The 22,984-nt window shown below is 51.4% G+C and overlaps 1 protein-coding gene across 1 annotated transcript in view; it reads left to right on the top strand.

The window, feature by feature from the left end:
- COL13A1 (collagen type XIII alpha 1 chain) overlaps nucleotides 1-22,984 on the top strand; it is a 198,377-nt gene that overhangs the window by 134,817 nt on the left and 40,576 nt on the right. The window contains exons 40-41 of the mRNA XM_028109525.2: nucleotides 2,939-3,025; nucleotides 6,866-6,904. Coding sequence (XP_027965326.1) covers nucleotides 2,939-3,025; nucleotides 6,866-6,904 — 126 coding nt within the window. The remainder of the gene's footprint in view (nucleotides 1-2,938; nucleotides 3,026-6,865; nucleotides 6,905-22,984) is intronic.

The raw sequence follows: 22,984 nt of genomic DNA, 5'->3' as shown, positions 1-22,984 counted from the left end.
GTCATGCCTGGGCCCGTTAGAGAGGCCCAAGTGGGCGCGCCGCAAGCCCATTGCTCCGTCTTACCATGAACGGGGACCCCGTCTTAAAACTACGCTTCTGTGTCCCACCCAGGCAAACAGTCTTGGAGCCTCTCTCCCATTCCTGAAATGAAGAAGGTCCTTGTGGTAGCACTCAAGGCCCAGAGCCCAAAACAGGCCGTTTTCTAAGGGAGCACACATGGCCGTGGAAAGAATGCCCTGTCCTTGTCACAAGGGACACTCTTCCCGGCCTCTAACAGCCCCGAGAATTTGGCCCAGGAGCCACGTTTAGGATGAAAATGTTCGTCACAAGATAAAGGGTGCCCCAGGGGCGCCTGGGTGGCTCAGTCGGTTAGGTGTCCGACTCTTGATCTCAGCTCAGTCTCCATCTCAGGGTCGTGAGTTCAAGTCCCACGTGGAGCTAACTTAAAAGGGTGGGGAGATAAAGGGTGGCATGAATTTGGCATTTGGCATCAGGAAAATTGGGTGCAGGGGTGGAGCTGCCTGCAAGCCAGCCAACTGGAAAGTCTACGTGCATGCAGGGCAGTTGCTGTCACTCTCCAAGATGCCCCGGCTGGGGTGTGCGCGCATGCTGGGGTGTGCGCGCATGCTGGGGTGTCTGCGAGAGGCCTGCTCTGCCAGGTCCGCCTGGCCTCCTTATCTCTCCGCCCTCCGTTATCTCTTTTGGTCTAAGCCAGACTCTTCCTTCCTTCTCTCCTTCAGTACTTGGCGCAGACGCGCTCGCCCCATCGCCAGACCCCATCCCCCTCATCTTTCCCCTCCACTCTCCCAGCTTCAACTCAGTTCCTCTGAAATCAAGTTCCTTATCTGTATTTTTTAAAGAAACCTTTTATTTGCCCTTTCCCCGCCTACTATCCCCTCTTTACCAGGGCCACTTTCGTGTCACTCCTTGGGGGTGGGAGGCAGGGCGGTTGTAGGTAAAGCTAGTACTCTAATACCTTCGAAGAACACCCACTTTAAAGCCATTTCTTGGGCCCTTAGGACCTGCCTCCCCATAGTGCAAGCCACACACCCTGAAAGTCAGGACCACCGCTGCCGACCCTCTGTTGCCCGAAGGCAAATCATCCGGGACCTGGAACCCCACCCCCACCAACTCCTCGGGAGCTTTGTCCACCCCCTGGACGTAGGCAACTGCGTTCACTTTTACACTGGCCTGACCCGAGGAGAAAGAGGGACCACTTTGCTGAGAAAGTTTACCCTGGGGCTTCCCGTCAAACAGCTAGCAGTTTTGCTGGTCCACTGCTCGGGGACTATTCACGCCGTCGCATTCTCATCAGCGGGCGTAGCTCAGAGCCAATGGGATGGCACCTAATATGCTCATACACGTGTCCTCCTGAACACATCACTTTCCAAGGCAGCGTCTGCACTTTAGAAAACTCAGAACAATCCACTGGCGATTATAGGGAACCTCTGGAACCAAGAAATTTGAGGCATTTCCAAAGATTCAGAGAAACATAAGAAACATTCTTGCCCTTGGCCCCCCCACCCCCACCCCCAGGAACCGTGCAACCTTCTACTGTGGGAACACGGTAGACGTACCGGGCCAAACCGCGGCAGCCGGCTTGGCTCCAGGACAGGCTCGCGGGAAGTCATTGTCACCACAGTAATCACGGTGAAGCAGCTATCATTACCGAGCACGGACTCTCTGCCACCATTAAATGGCACCATTAAATGTGCACAAAGACATCACAACAAAGTTTTGAGGCAGGTGCTATTATCCACATGGTACAGGTGAAGAAAAATGAGGCTCAGAGAGGTTGAGTAACTTGCCAAAGACACACTGCCGGTCATAGGCGGGACCCGCTCTGGCTCCAAGCCTTTCTTCTGATCCCTGTGCTGCCTGCCTTCAAGGCCTTGTCCACCTCGAGGAGCATTCTGGAAGCCCCCCCCGCATGGGAGAGTCCGCCTTCTGCAGCAGAGGAGAACTGTTCCCAAGAAGACTCCCCACGGGCACACTTGGACCCTTTGTAAGGAGACCCAACATAGGAAAATCCAAACTCAAATTCATTGCAAAGAAGTCCCCGTAGCCTTTTTTGAAATGGAGAGTGACCCCGACACATACAGAAGGGGGTTCGATTTAGAAAGATGAAGCTTACTGAAGTTTTTCAGAAACAAATGAGTTCCTTGAACCAACTTGTCTGTGTACAAATTAGCTGCCTCTGATTCAGACCAGAGACCAGAGACCCACATACAGTGGGAGGACCTATCAGAGAGCCAGGGGCCACCCAGGAGCTCTGGACACACACGTACATGTGTGAGCTTGTACACGTGCACAAGCACACACTCATATATGCACACACGTGTATACACATTCCCAAGCACGCACTCACACATTCATACAAACATACGTGCACACAGTATGTGCACACATCCACACACACACACACACACACACACACGCATACGCGCGCACACACACACACCCCAGGGCTCTAAATAAAATCATCCTGCCTCCTAATAGAATTTCAAAGGAATGAAAACCAATTGGGACCGAAGTTGTCAGGTCAAAGTCTTTCAAAAATGGACCCTCCAAGAGAAGGAAGTAGGTCCCCCTGTTCATCCCAGGCCTACTCTGGGCTCAGAATTAGCAAAACCGGCCCCAAGTAGCTTCCTCCTACATTTCCCTCCACCTCCAGCTCTGAGCCCTACTGGCTCCCAGCCCGCAGGCCTCGATTTCCTCCCCTGCCGCCCTGCCCACTGGCTGTAGCCAAGGTTCCCAGCTTATAGAGGGGTGGGGATGGGTGCTGACCTCAAATCCTATTGGGAAGAATATCCTATTTAAGCCATGTTATTTTCCCTCTTTATTTTTTTTTTCTTTTTCTGTTTCTAACCTTAACACATGAATGATCCTAAAGTTTTGATGTTATTTTTTTCTCTTGGACTAAACCATTATTTACAGGGGGAGAGGGGGAAGAAAGGCTCTAGAGGGTCCAAAGGGGATAAGGGAGACCAAGGAGCGCCTGGATTAGATGCCCCCTGCCCATTGGTATGTCTTCATTTATCACTTGCATTGTTCTGGTTTTTTCCTTGAGGTTTGCAAGTTGGAAACCAAGAAGGCAAATAAGCTAAGATGGTGAGCGAATACTTACACTGATGCTGTCAAATCTATCCTGTCACTTGGCCAGGAAAATTCTGCCTGCTGGTGGTGGTGCCCTCAAACCACAGCTGCAAGTCATTCTGGCTGAATCCCTTTCCTCTGAAGATGCAGAACAATTGATGTGTGGAAACAAGAACCCGGTCCCCGAGGAAAGGGATCTTGGAGCAGGCCTCGGCCCTCCGCTCCAGGATAGCTCTGGAAGCCAGCGTAGCATTTGCGAGCCACACATTTGCCTTCTTCGTTTCGTGGCCACCTCTGTGGCCAGCAGTTCAAGCTGTTGGAATCCTCCGTCGGGATGCAGGACACCAGGCCCCAGACGGGGTAGAACAAGGCCAGAAAGGGGGCTTTTAATATACAGCCTCCCCATGGCCACTAGCCATGCCACTAAAGCTTGTGAAGCCGTAGACCAAAATCAGTAGACAGAGCCCCTCCAGGAGCCCCCAAACAAGCTTATAAGGAAGGATTTGTAGCACATTAGCTGGGCTTCTCAAGTGCCCTCACAATCCGTTTGAAGGTTCTGAAAATTATGATACGCTAAATTTGAAGTTCATCCATGTTTATTCCAAGTGAGTCTTTAAAAGGAGAGGGGGCTGGCTGTACATGTTCCAAAGCTCAGCTCTCGTGGAAGCCAGAGAGAGCACAAAAGTTGAGTCTGGGAAGTGGGAATCCGCTGGGATTGGGGCCCTACTTATAGCTGCCTCGAGGGTCCTGCATCCTGGCTGGGGTGGGACTTGGGCCTCTCCACTCCACAGTCGGAGCTGGCCAGCCTTGACCTAAATAATCATCGTGGTTGGTTTTGTGAACAGGGACACCGAGGTTTTAAAGGAGAGAAAGGGGAGCCGGGGTTACCAGGGCTGGACGGACTGGATGCCCCATGCCCATTGGTATGGCATCACCCTCCCCTGCCTGCATGGCCGATTCGGGCTTCCCCACGTGTGTGGTTCTCGCCTGCATGCCTCTCTGGCCACACACCGCCCCCCGCTACATGCCTCCCGCCCCTTCTCTCTGTAGACGCTAAGGGTCACCCTGCCCTGGCCGGTCCTCAGGGGCCCCCGCCATGCCCCCTCAAGCATGCAAAGTTTGCCAGGATGTTTTCTTGGCTTCTTCCCACAGCTGCTTCAAAAGCACATCTCCTTCATGTGAGCCGTCCCGCCCGCCCCCTAAGCCAGCTTTGGCTGCATATGATTCTCCTTTCACAGCTGCTTCTAGCCATCCTACCCCCAGAAAGAGAGCTAGGGAAGTGGATTCTCTGGGCAGGCTCGTAGCAACCCTGACTCCTCTTCCTTCACACACGGCAGTTGGTTCGGCAAAAGCATCTGCTGAGCACCTGGCAAAACACTTGAATGAGATGCCTGAGACGGTCCCACAGCCCTTCCCACTCAACCATCTCGTGAGGTGGCAGGGGACCGATGGGCATGCTCATAAACACGGGGAGACTGGGAAGTTCTAGAACGGAGGGAGAGGAGGGGGCCACCCTGCCCATTCTTCCAGGTTGGGTCTGGGGTCGCTGCCCCAGTGATACCACCAGAACCAGGGGACAGTCCAAGAGCAGGATTTTAGAGACTAAAGGGCTCGTCCCTTTTGCTCAAACCCTGGAAGACCCTAGAAGATCCTCCCTTGGCTTCCCTTCCTTCCATCTTTAGATGGTTCACCACCAGCAAGTCTGGAAGAGAATGGAATGGTTGGGAATGTTATTGAGGAAGGGAAGACAGGAGACTGGAGGCACTTAGGAATACTCTCCAAGCATGTCCCGGCAGAGTGGCCACAGTGCGGCTCGAGCTGGGCCCCAGCCCCCAGCCCCCTCGGGGCAGGGACACTCTCGCCCCCACAGCTATCTTTTCGCCTCCCTTTAAGGGGAATAGAAGATGGCCCCTCATGCCAAGGCACTTGGTTTAAAAGGTTCCTTCTCTCCTAAATGTCCCCAGGAGTTCTGGAGTTCATGGAGCTATTTTTATACAAGCAATAGTCAGATGAGGGCTCCGGGTCCCAAATCCTGCCCCAGGGTCCCACGGGAATTATCTTTGAAGAGAAGGGAAAAAGTTATAAGAAAATATTCTCTGTGACCCTGAGAGGTGACCACAGAGCCCCGTGTAGAGACTTTTTAGGACCATTGCACGCAACAAAAGAAGAGCACAGAGTAGCTTCCTTCCTGTTTCCCCACCACTGACACCCCTGCTCTCCGCCCCCACTTCCCCACCGCCTGGCCCCATGAACCCGAGCATGCAACCATGGGAGGACTCCCTGGCCCCTGCAGAGACCTCCGCTAATCGCCAGCCAGGTCTCCCCTCTGCCACATGCCTCCCACGGTCTGAGCGCCTTGAGTCCCGCCCGCTGCAGCTTCAGCCACCTCTCTCCCACGCTCCCTCTGCCTGCCTCGCTCTCCTCCGCCCCCCCCCCCCGCCACCTTCATGTGCCAATGGGAATGCCACTGTGGCCCGCGGAGGCTCCTCTCCCTTCCAGAGTCATGTGGAGTGTTGCACCGTGGCAGGCTGGGGAAGGGGGCAGAAGGTCTTCATGAGGCCCTGGAATGTCCCACCTCCCCCTGCAGACCCTCCCTGACCCAGAGGGGACAACGAAGGTCATCTTTATTTGGTCCTTAATGCAAACCGTGTTTCTTGCCGTTGCTCTTCTCCCCGTCTCCTGCGCTGTGTTGTTGTGGATGTGGGGGCAGGGGCAGCTATCTTAGCACAAGGTAACTAGACTTCTTCGGCCCTCCGTGTCGGGCCGGCTGCCTGCTGAACGCCAGGTGAGCGGTTTAGGCACCTGTCACGGTGCTGGGATTGGTCTGGGGCACAGAGGGCTCCCCTTCAACGGCCTCTGGGCTGACCACTTGCTCCGGTCCCCCTGAAACCCTGTGTCCATCCTTGCTGTGCCCTGGACTGTGAATTCTAGAATCTGGGCTGCAGTTCTAGTAGACACGGACTGAGAGCCAGATCTATGCCCCGGCTCAGCCCCACCCTCCCCACTTTGTCTCACAAAAGTTCCAGATTCCCCAAAGGGTATGCCAGAGAAGCCGGGACATCGGGCCCCAAGAAGACTCAGGTGCTCCGCGGGGGGGCCGCCAGCAAAGAAGACAAACGGCGCACAGCATCCCATCCTCCACTTCACCCCCCTCCCCAAATTCCCAGTGATGGCCAGGCCTGTGCCAGAGGCCTGCGTCGCCTTGCGGAAGGCACCTCAGGGCCACATGGTGATCCCTGTGAGGTGGCTTGCCCCGTTGTGTCCCGTCCTCCTTCTCACTGATTATCCCATGGACCTGCCTAGACGTCTTCCTCTTACCACTGAGGAAGAGAGGCAACTGAGATAGTAGAGCTGGGGGCACCGTAGCGACCATCTCACATAGCCGTGCCTCCCCAGGTTTTATGGAGGAAGAGACAGGCCGCCAAGCGCTGAGTGACTTACCCATGAGCACCTAGCCCTCAGTCCAGCCAGAGCAGAGACCCGCAGGGCTTAGGGCTGTCCTTAACAGGCTAGGGCTGACCCGACAGGCTAGGGCAGCCCCTCTTGGCCTTGCACTACAACTACATGGGACCCTAGTCAATGGGAAGTCCGCCTGGCTGGCTTCCCAGCCCCTTCCGAGGCTCTGCCCTGCAGCAGAGAAGAGAAATAGACAAGAGGTGGGCTGCATCCTGATCAGCTGCCGCAGTGTCTGTGGCCCTTGTCCCCCGTCCCACCTGCTTGGGGGGCTGTCTCGGAGTCTGAGCCGTCTGCCTTCCTTCCTCACTATAGGGTGAAGACGGCTTACCAGTCCAGGGTTGCTGGAACAAGGTAAGGCTGCCCAGTGGTTTGCGGTGCCTTGGGGGCACAGGTGTACTTGCGGCCCCCTTCTCAAGTGTGATTAAGCACGTGCAGTTTCCATCCTGGGCCTCTCTGCAAATGACGTGGGTCCAGAAAGGAATGCTCCCGAAGGCAGGGTGCCCATTAAACATCCCACACACTGCATGCACTTAGAGAACTTTTTAAAATGCTTTTTAAGGCATCCACACACCCCAGCGTCTCGAATTTCCATGTAGCCACACAGCTGACATCTTATGCTTTGTGTGGTTAATTTCCACAGCACCTTTCCTCCAAGGACTACTAGACCACGTTTTAAAATTAGTTATCAGTAGCTATTTTCACAGTGCTCAGACAAGGCCATTTAAGCCATTAAGCCACATGATGACATTTATCCAGATGTAGGAAATCTGAGTTGCTTAAACTATACACTCCCATCACTTCCTTACCTCCTCCTAGAGACTGGCCGGGTCACCGCTCTACCCTTCCCCTTGAACTTAAACTGCCAAAGCTCCATGTTGGCACACACGAGTCCTGCAGCCCAGCCCCTCCCGGGGTCCCAGGATTCCTACCAGCAGTGAGTTTTCATTTGTTCGCCCTTGGCATTGCCATCCTTAAAACTGTCTGACACCACAGTGCTGTGCCCCTGCACAAAATCACCCCACCCAGCCAGGGCCCCCAAAGCAGAGGGCTCCTCACCCTTGACAAGGGCCATCAATTTGCTAATCCAGAAGCCCTAACGTGCTGCTCACCCTCCCTCCACAGCCCCTCTCCACTTTGCTCCTGCTGAGATGTCTCACAGCCCTCACCCCGTGGTCTCCAGGTGTTGGTTTGTCCTCATAAAGGGGCTGGAGACCCCAGCATGTCCACGAGTTGGTGCTTAGCTAATCTAGCCCTATCTCAGTGACAGCAGATGCACACTTACAATCAGACGATAGCTCCTTTGTGCTAAATGCCCAGAATCTCATTAGTTCACAGGATTCGGTTAAAAGTAGTGAAACCACCAAGACACCAGGCCCAAGGCGGGGTCCCTACACGCCCAGGTACCCAAAGCATCCCTGACCAGGAGATGCGAGTGGTTGAGCTTAGCAGGGGAAGAAGAGTCACTATCAAGAGCTACAGTGTCTTGGGGAAGCAGCCCAAGAGCCTCATCTCTGTTGGTTCACGCCATAAATGCAGTCCGGAAGATGGAGTGATTCATCCACAGCTGGGCCTCCAAAGGCCACATGGAGAGCAGATGCCCTCTAGTGTCCACCAAGGGGGTGACAGGACGGTGAAAGTGATGTTCTGTCTTCAGGGTGCAGACAGCACCAGGGCCTTCCACCCAAGGGGCGGTGGTGCCCCTATCCAAAGCTGCCCACCACCCCAGCCCTCCAAAGAGCACATTCCTTTCCCACAAGGGAAGGAGACACCCACAAACCCACCGACACTAACTCTACTTTGTTTTGTGTGTTTTTGTTTTGCAGTGATACCTCTAACCTGGGATTGGCCTGTGTGTGTGTTTGTACATAGAATATTTATTTTTATACAGTTTTCACTTTTTGAAAATGCCAGAAGTATGATGCATCTTACAGATTATTAAAAAAAAAGAAAAACCTGCATATTTTGTACAGAGAATGCCAACCTCTTTCCCTTTGTTTACAAGATGTTTTGTATAAGTCTACGACTCTAATACACTTTTTGTTTGTGAGTATGGGCATATGTTTGCATGATATTTGTGCACACTTATTAAGTATTGAAGCTTAATAAATTATTGTGTTCTGGTGCCAAAGGGGGCCAGCCAGCACCAAGGTGCTCGCTAGCTTATGTGTGAATTCACGGGGACGTGGAGGTCAGTGGTGTTTGCCCACTAGGTGTGTCTAAGAATATTTTAAACTCTTATGGATTTTCATTATTAAAAAAAAAATGAAACCTGGCAACTCATGATCCTGATCAATCATTAAATTAAATACATTCACTCTTGCAAAAGCAGGAAGTCCCAGAAGGAGGGGTCCTCGGAAGTATAGGGTAGCGTATGGAAAAGTGAGGTCCAACAGTGAGAGGGACAGAGGGGTCGCTTAAGCAAAGTCTCTTGTATGTAACATATCCCAAGTTCCTTGTGGTGCCATTTGAGCGTTTCAAGGTCAAGTTCAGGTCTGCTGAAATCCCCAGGGTTCCAAAGAGCTATTTGTTACTGTTTTTGGTATTGGGGTGATTTTGTGTGTTTCTTCCCTTTGAGGGCAGTGAGTAGTGACAGCCATTGCTGCTGGTGGCTGGTCATGGGGTACAGATTTGCAAGGCCCCCTCACTCCAGCAGCTGAGAGGTGTGCCTCATTGCCATTCTGCTCCAAGCAAGAACGTTCAGAAAACACTCACAAATCTGGGCCACATTGGCCATCTGAAGTTGGGTTTATTTTTTAAGAAATAGAGGGTTATAGAGTTCTGTTCGCAGTGCACAGCTTAGTAAAGGTCTCAGGAACCGTGCCTGAAAGACTATGTATGAACTACCTGTGGTGTGGCCCGAAGGTTTACTGTGTGGTGTTTGAAAACATAAATTGGTGTTGCTTTGGGGCTTGAAAATAACAAACTGCCTGGGTAGTGTGACCATCCCCCCTCATTACAGACAGAGAGGGAGCACAAGCAGGGGGAGTGGCAGGCAGAGGGAGAGGGAGAAGCAGGCTCCCTGCCGAGCAGGGAGCCCTATGCAGGGCTCGATCCCAGGACCCTGGGATCATGACCTGAGCCAAAGGCGGACGTTTAACCCAACTGAGCCACCCAGGCGCCCATCATTTTCATTTTTCTTAATGGATCCTTTCTTCATAGACAGGACAGTGGCAAACTTAGACTCTGCCCACACACAGTCCCATGAACTCCACGTGAGGGGGCTTCTCGGTCAGGAGACCCTTGCCACATGGTGGTAATGGGTCCCACAGGTTGCCCAGACCCACGGGGACCAACCATTCCCACTCTAGATGTCCACTCCGTGTTTTGGGAATCAGAGAGCTTCCTCCTCCGAGTCTCAACTTCCTTGTCTGAAACGCAAAATGGTGGCACTGAAGCTGGTCTCTCTGGTCACAGACGGAGCTCACCTGTCCCCTCCCCACGGGGCAGAAACCCCAGGGCCCCGCGCCCAAGCCACCAGCTGGCACATGGTGGGAGAGCTCCAGGATGGGGCCCTTTCCAAGTCATCCTGAGTCCAGGGACGCTTCTCACCCCGAGCCAGGGCCAATGCCTTAGGCAAAGTGCCACAAGCCTGGGCCCGCTGTACTTCCAGGGGCTAAGAAAATATTTTCATTTTTATTTCTTTTAAATTCAGGGGGGAAAATGAATCTATAATAATGAATCCAGCCAGGGTTACATTCATGTTTCTACCAGAGCAGTCATAAAATACCATTTTTGCCACAAAGGCGAAAGTGTCTGCGGCCCACGAAAGTCACAATGCAGCCCCGCCCACATCCTCTGCCGGTTGGGGCGGGGGGCGAGCCGGAGATTTGCTAATTTCTGGCACCTGCAGTGCTGCCCCTCACCCCTTCCTTTTGTTTCCTTCCACCCCAATGGAGGTCCTGAAGAATCAGGGCAATCTGGTTCTCATACACCTGCTCCCTTTCAGGCTCTCATTGGAGCAGTCCGAACCCACTGATGGCCTCAGACTAGAGTCAAACATTAGCGGGAAGGCTCCAGACCCTGAGCTTCTGTGGGAGCTGAACGCCCTGGTAACTGGCCAAGTAGAAACCTCTCGCACTTTCTTTAAGTCCTGGTGTTATCCGTTTCCTTATTACACCCCAGCTAACACCACAGGGATCCAAGAGCCCCTCGCAAGAATACAGAGAATAGCAAAGAAATACGTGAAAAGGTCTAAAAGTCAGTGTCAAGGAGAAATAAGTACAGAGGAGGTGACAAGAGGCCCAGATGGGCCGGGGAAGGTCCTCCACACATTTCTCTGCAAGCTGCCCGTAGTCGGAGACAAAAAGGAACAATCCGCCCGGTTTCAGTGGCCACACCACCCTTCCCAGCAGGAAGCAGTTCACAGAGGTGGACTCTGTGTGCAGGCTTATTGTGTCTCCTCAGCCCGGACCCTCCTCCCTGCAGGGCCTGACTTTGGGGCTCCCCTGGGCCTCTCCACTCAACTGGCGTCTGGGTCAGAGGTGGTGCAGGGAGATTAGAAGTAGGGAAGTCTGCGGAGTCGCTGGGGATCTGGCAGGCCAGAAGCACAAGGAGTACGGTGCACCAGAAGGAGAGGAATGGGAGCATTGCAGGAGCGCAGAGCAGTGGAGGGCAGTGCCAGGGGCCGGTACCAGAGAGCGTTCACGGAGCTTAGAGATGCTCACTCCATTCCCGGGACTCGCAGCCACTTCTGCTGAGAACCGCCTGCCCAGGAAGTGGACACGGCCCCCAAACCCCGCCCCACGGGGCAAATTACAGTCCTGTTGGCGAACGTTCTCTATGAACTGTCAAATGCCGGGTCTTGAGACCCGTTGCCTTCAGGGGCTCACTACCGTGTCCAGCCCGGCGCACTGGCTCAGGCACCCTTTTACTGCCCAGCACTGCCCACCCGCAGGCCTGCAAACACCTGACTTCACAAGTGACAGTGGAACGGGGTGGTCCAGGCCCAAATCACTGTTCTCACCGAGGTCAGTGACCTGTGCCTCTGTGGTCACGTGGGCCAAAGAAAGCCCCACCTCGCTAAGGAAGGAATGGCTCCTTCTGCCCAGACCCACACCATCCCACCTCTGCCTCACTCTGTGCTTCTGCCCTGCCAGGCCAAGAGCTGGCCTCCCTGCCGGGGGCCCTGACTTCATCTGGCAGAATGAAATGCCACAGACCTGGGGGGTGTTCGGCGTAGCCCAGGGAGGGGGAGGGCGCTGGCCAGCAGGTCAGGAGGCTCAGCTTCCAGTCCCTCCTCCATGGTCAGCTATGTGGCACAGGACGACTTACCCCAGCTCTCAGTATCCCCAAACGTCAAATGAGGATGTTGACTTGGGTGACCTCTGACAACCTCAAACCCACGGGTTCCACGGCCCGGTGGGCATCTGGGAGGACTGGGACACTGGAGCGTCCCCCGCCGCCTCTAGCTAGCGCCCTCCAGCTGGGATAGTGTGCTGCATGGAGTTGGCATGGCTACGCTGTGGGCTGCACGCGCGTGCTCCGTAACCCTGAAGAACGGGACTGCGAGTAGCCGGAGCTGGCGGGGTCGGTGCGTGGGGTCGGCTCTCCTGGGGCAGGGATGGCAGCAGAGACTCTTTCTCTGACTAGCGTCTACACTGCTAAATTCATCAAAGGTGAAGTGACACAGGTGTAACCACCTGGCACACAGGGGGAATCCCTAAAACCCCGCAAATATTCAAGGACACCGTGCCTCCTTGGTAAGGTTCGCCCGGCCTTCCCCCATACCTGGTTCTCTGCGCCCCTGTGGGTGTGGGTGTACTCCCCCACACTAGCACAGCCTGGCCACCCCCCACCCCCAGCCCTGAGCCTGGACACACTTTCAGACACCCCGAGAGTCAGGCACCTATGGCTCCATGCCTCTGAAAAGAAGGGAAGGGTGGGCCACTGGTGAGTGACCCGGGAAAGAGGGCACACACGAAGAGGGAGAGCAGGGAAGGAAGGACCAGGGAGGGACCAGCTGCTCCTCTCTTCAAGGAGCAGATTTTTCGAGGTGGCGTTTCCTTGAGGCAGCAGGCTCCTCACTGCGGTTGCGGCGGGGGAGGGTAGATGGCCCAGGGAAAGGGATCTGGGTTTTATATGCTAAGGCAGAATTCCCCACACAAAGTGACCCCCCTGGTTCCTAGGACCCCAGGTCCCAAGGCCTGCCTCCGGGGAACAGCCAAGCATCTGTGAAGAGTGGTGTAGACAGAGGCAGAGCGGGACTGAGGCCGAGCCTCAGCCCCGCAGGGCCTTCCCCAGCCTGGGTTGGCTCACAGGTCCCTGTATTCACCCTCTGCTTTCCCCTGCACACCCGCACCCACGCCAGGCCCTTTGCCTGCATGGTTCTTCTTTCTCACCTGCCAGAATTCTACCCTCCTTTCAAGGCCCAGCTCAGACCACCAGGGCCCTGGGAAGACTTTTCTGGGTTCCTAAGTTGGGTGAGTCTCCCTCCTTAGAAAAACCTGGAATTCTGTGTTCTTTTCTTCCTCCACCTTCTATTAGAGGAGGAAAAATCAGTCTTCCACACCAGACAGTGACCTCTTGGAGGGAAGGGACTTTCTAATTCATTAGGGACCTGGAGATCTAGCTCAATGTCTCCGTCCCATGGTCAAGGCTCATAAACACCTATGACCTGCTGAGTCATCAGTCTACTTGAGTAAAGCATCTACTATGTGTAAGCAGTGGGCGAGGAGGCCAGGGCTACTATGGACTCCGAGACCCAGTCTGCCCTCCAGGAGTTAACAGGGTTGCCCAGCAATGCAAAGACGTATGTGCTAAGTGCTCGATGAGGGCACAGCCAGAGGACTGCATGGCTGCCAGTGTGGCCAGAATACAGAGAGGGAGTTTGCCACCGAGGAAGGAGAGAGGAGCTGGCTGCCGTGGACAAGCGCTCTCTCCCTTACCTCGTCTTCCAGCCCCTTCCCTGGAGCATCAGCCTGGGCCACACTTGCTTCTCAAATCAGGGGAAGGCAAATGAGATTTCTGCAGAAGAAAGGGGGTAGAGAGGGTGGGTCCATGCTGGGAGTCCACTGGGGTTAGCCAGGTCTGTGGGATCCCCCTGGCCCAGGGAGGTGTCCCCACAAGCCAATCCCCAGTGAGGCCCCTTCTCAAACATCCCTTTCTCTCTGCCTCCTCAAGGGCCAGAGTCCATGGTTGGTGGCCAAGAAGTGAAGCCCAGCCAGCCCAGAGTCTTGGGGAAAGTGCCTTGCCCTGGAGAAGGGAGAAGATGGAACTGCCCCCGGACAGAGGGTCATGGGCCAAACCCTTCCCAGGGGACTGGCTTGAGGGCTGATCGGAGGGTGACCACAAGAGACTGGGGGCTGTCTGTCCTCCCTAAGGCCCAGAGCTTAACCAGAAGAGTGAAGGCTGGGCATGCCTGTCTCCTCCAGCTCTCGGCTGGAATTTCTGCCGCAGCCTGCAGCTAGGACCCTCTGTGGCTCCTGCATCTTGAAGGGCTCTTGGCTGCCTCTTTCTCATGGACACTTGCAGTTCTTTGAGCAGCCTCTCTGCAGAGGGGCTGCCAGCATGGTCATGCTCTGACCCTGGAAAGCCTCCGCTGGAGGCTAGGGCCAGACACCTGTCACCTTCCTAGCTCCTTCTCAACACATTTCCTTCAACTTCCTTTGGTGCATCCCTGTGAAGCCTTTCACTTCCTGGGTTCTTTCAAATGTCATAAGCTGATGAGTGTACCAAGCTGGAAAAACAGAGAGCACCTGTCTTCGAGAGGAAAGAGCGATGATGTCAGAGAGGAGAGAAGCCCGTGAGCAAGACCGGGCAATGAGGTGGGACGCCTGCACTGGCCCTCAGAGCCCAGGGCCTCACTCATGTAGTCTGATGTCTTGAGATGCTCCAGCCAGTGTGGAGCTGACAGTGATGGAGAGACAGCAAGCTACATATTTTCAAGAGGATCTGGAATAAGCCCTCTTCCTTTCACCAAATTGTTGAAGGGACAATACTTGGAAACTGCCCACCCACCGCCTTCCAACTCCCTCAGTCACCATACACAGACCACCTCGCCACCTGCCTCTCCCATGAATAGGGTGGCTATATCCTCTCGTTCAATCGAGGACCCTCTGCAAATAAAGGAGGATGCTGCTGAAGATCATGCCATGACCACAGGTGTTGACCTGGCAGAGCGGGAGGTGGGGCCACACTGACTGTGACCCAACATACAGGTCATCCCCCAGCCCTTTCAGGGCAAGCTCTGGCAAGGACCCAACCCCTCCTGTTTCCTTAGAGCTGCAACCTGACACTAGGGCCCAGGGGGTCAAGGCCAGGTGGAGCACAAGGAGACCCCCGCCCCCGTTCTCACTCCCACTCCCCTCCAGTGGGACTTAAGATCAGAACGGGAATGACATCCACATCAGGAGGGAAGGCAGGCCAGAGAAAGGCAGAAACCAAGGGCGAAGGGTTTTCAAAGGAAAGCAACGTCTTCTTGAATAAACCGACAGCTCAGAGGAATTCCTCCCCAGGACAGTTCCAAGATGGAAAGACTGGGTCACTGGCACACATTCTCACCTTAATTCGGTAACATCTTTTCTCAGCCCCACAGGTTAAAGAAGATGCATGAGAACAAGTTCATGGTCTTTCCCATTCGCGGTGGCCGGCCCACAAAGCTGTCCATCCAGTCCTGACCCTCACTGATAACTCCACGTCCTCCCTCTTTGGGTGCTTGCTGTTAGTAGGAACAGCAGCCTCTTTCCCTGAGTGGGAGAAACATATCCAGGGCTGCCGACAAACGGCAGGGGGCCATCTCGGACCCCTTTGGGGTCAGGGGCTCTTGTGCCTAACTGAATGTGGCAAAAGTCATAGCTAATGCGCCCGGATGGTGCTCCAGACATGACGTGGGGCTTGGTGGGTACAGCCAGGTTAACCAGCCACCCAACACTCCTGCCATCCTGAGGGCAGAGGAGAAAAAAAAAAAAAAGCATCCTTATAGGACATGGCACACAAGTGAATGGGTTTGGGGACTTTGAATGACTCACAGGATCCTGGACATTTGTATATGGTCAAATGGTCTTCATCACCTGCCAGCAAACCACTCTGAGCCAATAACGGTCGAGGAAGACAGATCCAGCATGGCCACCTTTTAAGAGAGGAAACTGCCTGTTCCTTGGCTCTCTTCACTTTAAGAAATACAGTGAAACCACCCGCTAACAGACATTTTTCTTGCACTCCGCTCATTCCAAAGACCAAGTGTTTTCTTGCAAGCGTCCGCCAAAGTAAACACGCCTGCAAGTCCCGCAGCCAGAGGGAAAGCGCTGTGGCGAGGAGGAAGCGGGTGCGCATGCTGGCCCTGACTGCCGCCTGCCACCGCGGGGCCACCGCGCTCCCAGCCTCCCCAGCCTCCGTTCCCTTGGCAGTTCTGCCTGCCTCACCAGTGGGTGGAAGGACCAGGAACGCAGCAAAGCGCTCTGTAAAGGCTAGACAATGCACCGGTTCGCGTTCACGGTTCAGAAAAAAATCTTGCTTTGCGTAATCAAACCTCAATCACCTGGAGTCGCTTGAGAAAGGATGCATTAAAATTTCTGGCAAAATCAGGTTCAAAGTAGGCCCTCTTGTGTCCACCCAGAGGGCCTGGAGGACAAACGGAAGATGCTGAATCACAGAGTCGTAGACATGGTGGCCGATGGGGGGTGGGGGGGGCAGGACGATGGTTGTGGACTGTCCCCCTGGGAAGTTGCTCTTTAAAAAATCCCATAAATTCTCATAGGATTTCATTTTTCTTTTCCCTGAAAGGGAAATTTTTTTAATCCTTCTTTAAAATTCCCATTACCCATATTCCTGGTTGAATGTGGATTCTCCTTTTTGTTGACGCTGACAGATGTTTTATTGGTGCCAGGCCCCTCCCCTCCCCAGCAGCACCCCCTGCCCCCCCCACCGCCCTCCTTGTGCTCCCCCCTGGGCACACCGTGGGCAAGACTCCCCGGCCAGCCATCAACCTGTTGTCTTAACAATCATTACCTCACTACTTCAGGAGAAGAAGTTCTAATGCAGGAAGCTTCGGTGCAGTTATAATTGAGCTTTAATGCATTTTTTCAAAGCCAGTCAGAATGTAATTTTCAGAATTGCATAACAAAGGTCAACCACATATCTGACCACTGTATAGATTAGGCAGTAGGGGGAAAAAAGTTTTCAAGAGTCATCCCTAGATGATAAAAGCACTAACTTTTTACTATTTTTTCTTGTACTTACTTTTGGTAAGGACCTGTCCATACTGCAGGCAGTGGGTCTTTTCTACAGAAGAAAACATTTACCTGTATATAGTTTGCTAACGGTTTAAGTTTTTCTATCATTTCTGTTTTGATGTTAAAGCAAGATGTCATGTCTTCTTTTTACTGATTGTATTTTTCCTGACTTGTAAAAAGTTACTTCCCCTGAGCTCTCGCTTGGGTCAGAAGCGCCTCCCGTGAAGACACTGTGGTGCTAAGCCCCCTGGAGTGAGCCATCCTACCCCCCCCAACCTCCTTACCCCGCGTGTCCCCACAACATGCACAGCTGTCCCATCCTGACCCCTGTAGAAATCCCTTTCACACATGAGTGCCTTCTACCAAAAAGAAGTCATGTTTTCAACGTGCAGGACCTTTCCTGGGCTGCGGGTCGGTCACTGGTCTCCAGGGGGCCCCGTTATTACCTCCATACTGCGGCCAGAGGTTTGCTCCTCCTCACCAGGTAAAGCAGATGGTGAGAGCCTGAGAGGTTTCTACCTTCTTGATATTTGTGGCACTTTGCCAAAAGGCTGCCAAAGCCCTTCTCCCCAGGGCAAAGGCCCCCAGCCCCTCGGCTCAGATGGTCTTCTGGCTTCCACTGCGGATCTCTCACATCCTCATCTGCCACCCGACCTTGGTCTGCTTTCTTTTGTTTTCAGGTTTCTCTCCATTCACCTCTCACCCTCAGACCACTTGGTTCCCTCCTGTGTCCCTGCCCCCATCCCTCTCCTTCTCCATTCCCATCCTCTGTCCCCCAGAGCTCCCCACCATTCTAGCTCACCTTCACAAGACAAAGTCTCCTGGGAGAAAGAGCTGCTAGCTTGTCAAGTTATGTGACAGTTCCGTTTGCCTCCCAAACACTCTTGGTGCCTTTCATTTCAATGGTCTTTGACATGCTATCATTTCTCCTATTATGTTCCCCGTAAGCAGGGAAATGCACACTTTTACTTTATTGCTGGTGTTTATTCTGATAAAACATTGTTCTTAGGACCTACTGGTGAAAAAATACTTTCTTTGTTTTTTTGGTTTCAGGGTCATAAGCAAATCCCTGGGGTTTTCTATTGGTTTGAAGTTCAACATGTTACAGTGAACTTGTAAGTGCAGACCTGTGATGCCCCACATCTCCAGGTGAAGGCGCAGGTTGCAGAACAAACCTTCCCCATCCTCACAAGGGTGAAGCTAGGTGTAATATTTTGCGATTCTAGAATTCAATACCTTTTTGGCTGATTTCAAATGAGTCAAATGCCTTTGTCTTTATGCCTATCAGGGATTTGTTTTGTTTGGTTTTCTTTTTAACCACATAAGTGTCTATTTTTTTTCTAACATGAAGAGGTTTTCTGGCTCCAGCCTGAGCTGATAAACGCTTCCTCCTCACCAAACCTGGATGCCACGCTGCAGTGAACAAGAAGGGGCTAGAATTCCCTGTGCGGGTGCCTTCGTTTTCCCTTAGGAACTCACTTGGTTTCTTTCTGTGCATGGACTGTTGGAATCTGGGATGAGGTCTCCAATATGTGATAAGATGTTCAGAGAAACCCAGTGCCTGGTATTTGTGGCAGAAAATAGAAGAGCTAATCTTTTTCTCAAAAACCAACTTTTTGTCCTATAGCTTACCCCAAAAAGCAAGCCAGTTCCATGGCCATCCAAGCCCTCCATGAAAGACCCTCAGTATGTTCCATGAAGGAGCAGGGGTTTGCAGGGTTCCCATCACCATGGCCATTAGAGTTCAATGTGTATGCTCTAGAATGAGCAATATAAATCTCTAAGGGGTTCTGCTGCTGTCATGGGTGTGTAACAACTGTGTGTAAGAGGAAATTGGCACCTGTGTTGTACGTGCTACTGGAAGGTGTCACAGCAGGTTCATGCAGGAGGAAGAGGTGGCTCTGGGAATATGACTGGGGATAGACCATGTAGAACCGCAAGTCATACAAGCTTCACCCCATAGGGGTGGAGGCAGAACAGAGCAACATTTCCACTACACCAACTGGCCAAGACCCACTGTCCCTTGATACACAAACTCGGAGGAATGGACTGGTTCTGTGTTGGGGAGCAACCTCTAGTCCCCCTGTCGAAACATTAACCTAATCCTAAACGGAGGATGTCTCCCACTTGGAAGGGGGCCCTGAAGGAAGTGTGGTTTTCCAGCTAAGGTCTTCTTTTCTGAAAAAGCCACTCGTACGAGTGTCCCTCACCAAGTCCTGAGGAGGTCATGTCATGTTCTTCACAATGAGTATGGTTCACAGCTCTCCACGCCCCCACCCCCAGGCTGCTGGCCACGAGAAGATGCAGCCTTTCTGGGGCGCTTGGAGACCTAGGGTTTCTGGGGCCGCTACTAGTAGTCTCAGAAAGGCATTGCACTGGATGGTGGTGACCCAAGAACATGACGGCCTTTGTGGGGCCTCATAAGGCCCGAGCCTCGACCTTGACCTCTCGCTACTGATCAAAGGGACCCTTTCTGGACAAAATCCCTGCCCCTGAGACCACTGCTTTTCCCCAGCAACCAGTCTGTTATCCCAGACTCCATGCAGCACCGTGGCCTCTCCCATTAATGATTTTAAGAAGGGCTCCAAAGAATTTTAATGACTCCGCCATAAGTCCAAGAGCTTCCTTTATAAGAAAAAAGACAAGATCTCATAGCATATTACAGTGATTCTGTTTAAAAAAAATTCCACCTACCAGGAAAGCGATACTAAGGGCAAAGGTGTCCGATTTCTTTATTGCGAGCACCCTCCTCTGCCCAACTGGATATTGCAACCCGCCACAGCAACCCAGGCTGATCTTTTCATTGAAGCAAATTGGACTTTATGCGTTTGTTACTTTCCTTTTTTTTTTTTTAAGTTTTACTTATTTAGGTAATCTCTACAACCCTGCGTGGGGCTCGAACTCACGACCCTGAGATCAAGAGTCACATGTTCTTCTGAGCCAGCCAGGAGCCCCACTTTTACTTTTATTTAAGCTTTTCTTTTTTTTTCCTTGTTATTTGGTGCATTTGGCGGACAACGTTTAAATGCACAGTGTTTTATTTCTATGATGAGCTTGATAATGGAACAGAGTTTCCCTTGCTTCCCACAGCTTTCAGGTAATTCAAGAAATGTTTCAATTTTACAGACCCATTTTATATATGTTGTGCTGTCGCTAACTTCTTATATGTAATATCTCGGTGTTTTAAGAACTGTCTGTTATTACTGTGATCAGTACCACTCTTATTCTATTATCATTCATAATTTTGAGTATTTTTTCTGGTGCACTCAATTTCTTTTTCTAACCACCCTTGATAACTTGGAAGTATGTTAGTTATCTGTATAAATAGGCAGAGGAAAGCACTTTGCTTAAGCAGTGAACAAGCTTTTTGATAGATGGATATGGATGTTAGAAGCTTGATCCTTTTAGGCACCACCTCTGTGGTTTTCTTCCCATTATCAGGTGCTATTTCACCAAATCTTGTTTCTCTGCTGGATTATTCTGTCCTTCCAGTTTCTGACTTTGATTTTTAATTGGCCATGATTCAATTTGCCAATGCCTGAACATACAGGTCAAAAAGAACTTCCCCTGCTCCCTCTGCTGGAGTTTTTACTCCATTTCAATAACGTCCAAGCTAGAAGTGAACCAGAGGGAAAACAACCCCGGGTGGTGGGGGTTTGCCTAAGGACCTATGAGTAGATAGCTTTTCACAAGTGCCTTCTCAAGTATTTCTGAAATAGAGGGCAGAACCCCCCGCTAACCCATACCCACATCTCTTTGAAACTTCTGGCCTCCCACTTCAACACATCTAAGTAGACTAAAATCTGGAATGCCAGATTTTAGTCTACTCAGATGGAGTCTACAACTCCATCCCAGCCAGTGTGACCAAGGGAAGGACATGTGTGGGGGTCAGAAGATCCAGGTTCTAGTCTCAGTTCTGCCACTGGCTCACTAAATAACAGTCCCTTCCAGTCCTTGGCCCTATAAAATGCAAGGATGGACATTCTTGGCCACGTGAATATTCTGTAGAAGACATAGCTGAAAAAAAAAATCTGACTATTCCTTGAAAAGTAGCTTTGCTCCTCCCAGATGGGGAGAATTTTAACAAATGAGTACAACAGCTACCCAGAAGGACCAGTGGCCTGAACCACAACGATAGAACAGGTATCCTAAGGATGAAACCCAAAAGAGTGGTGTAGCTACTCTTTTTTTAAAAGGCTGTTTAGGAGAGGCCTCTAAGCTTAAAAAAAAAAAAAAAGTGAAGTAGTAACTGGCTAAATTAGCAAAATGGTTAGGCAACAGCTTAATGTTTCCACTTGCTAAGGAAAAAAGTAACCAGAAAATTCTCTGCTGAAACTATGGTCTTTACTGTCTGTGTCATCCTGGGTTTCCTGTATTATTTTGTACTGAATGTCTACGGTGTAAATATTTTCCGCTGTAAAAAAGAAAAAAGTAAATATAAATTATATATTTTATTTCTGTCTTTTCTAAAATGGAAGCTGATCTAAGTAATAAATTACAAATCATGTACATCATGGTATTTTATCTTTGTTTGTTTAGAACTTATATACCTTTACTTTAATATCTTTCAGAAGGAAAAGAGAGTTTCATGATGAAAAGGAGCCTTCATTCCTAACTAATGAAAGGAAGATGGTGCTGTACAAAAAGGAAAAGATTAAGGGTCAGGAGAGTGGGTTTTAGTTCTGACTCTTTTGTTAACAGATGTGAGACTACGTCACTTAAGAGTGGAGCTTCATCTCCAAATAAAAACAGCTAGCACAGTTGTTTTAAAGTTCAAAAGATGCACATGGAATTACTAAGTTTTAATTTTCATTATGTTGACTGGTTGGAGGATGGACATTTTATATAAGGGAAATTTCTGTTTAATATTTTATTTTGCTTGAATTCTATTTTAGGACAAAACCAAAAAGAAATTGAGCATGAAGTTAACTTTTCCCATTGAGACTTCTAAAGACCCATGATTAATAATCATAATTATTTTATTAGCTTTAAGAGCATTTAGGGAAGAAATCATTTTCAACAATCTTTTTTTTTTTTTTTTTTTTTAGAGTGAGAGAGCAGGAGCAGGGGTTGGGGCTAGGAGCAGAGGGAAAGAGAGAATCTTAAGCAGGCTCCATGCCCAGTGCAGAGCCCGAGGCAGGTCTCAATCTCATGACCCTGAGATCATGACCTGAGCCCACATCAAGAGTTGGACGCTTAACCACCCAGGTGCCCCAATTTTCAACAATTTTTTATGAACTACTCAAGCTTTGAATATGTTCTTGGTCTGACCAAAATTTCTTCATCGGTGTCTAACATCCCATGAAGAAAATTTGTACTGAGGCAGAAATGTAATCAAATGACCCAGAATTCACAATTCATCCAAAGCAGACAGGAATCCCAAGGACTACCTCAGGCAGCCTCCACTGTAGAGCCAAGGAAATCCTGCAGTATTCCCATTGAACTGAGAAGTGCCAACCTATCCCTCCTGGATGACTAAAACGAGGCTATGGAATTCAAAAGAAAGCCTTGATGAATAGCAGGTTGTTTCCCTCTTCAGCAGACCCAAAGGCTTGACCTTGACTTCCTACCATGTCAGAGTAGAAACAAGCCTTCGAGGTCATCGGCACCCAGCTCATCTTCTATAAGAGAGACAGAATGTTTGCAACTCACCCAAAGTCACTCGACTCCATGGTCCCTCCAGCTCATTCTGAGAAAAACAGCTAGGGATAAGGGGACTCTCAAGGCCCTTCTCCAGAGCTGTGGTCCCTCCCTCTCTGCCTGTTATTCTAGGAGACCCACATGGAGGGCAAGCGGAGGGGAACTTGCTGTGTTCACTTTTCAGTTATCTGTGGGCCCTCTATCTTCAGATTAAGGCATCAGAAATGCAGTCACTGGGACACCTGAGTGGCTCAGTCCATTAAACATCTGCCTTCGGCTCAGGTCATGACCTCAGGGTCCTGGGATCGAGCCCCGCATCGGGCTCCTTGCTCAGCAGGGAGCCTACTTCTCCCTCTGCCTGCCACTTCCCCTGCTTGTGCTCTCTCTCTCTCTCTCTCTCTCTCTCTGTGTCTCTCTAACAAATAAATAAATAAAATCTTAAAAAAAAAAGGAAATACAGTCATTACATTGTACAGTTTGTGGGTCTGAGTGGGGGGGCTTCTAAAAATACAAGCTTCTACCTCTCTTCTCCTTTTTTCTAAAGGATAGCGCAGACCTACAAGGAGATAACAGGTTCCAGATCTGGGTCTGTTGTTAGATGTGACTGGGAGTCCTTCCTGCT

Source organism: Eumetopias jubatus, unplaced genomic scaffold (assembly GCF_037043125.1).
Source record: "Eumetopias jubatus isolate StellerSeaLion01/CBP00866 unplaced genomic scaffold, mEumJub1_p1.0 scaffold_17, whole genome shotgun sequence".
NCBI lineage: Eukaryota > Metazoa > Chordata > Mammalia > Carnivora > Otariidae > Eumetopias > Eumetopias jubatus.
Note: the sequence above shows the minus strand (reverse complement) of the source record. Positions and strands in the feature narration are given on the sequence as shown.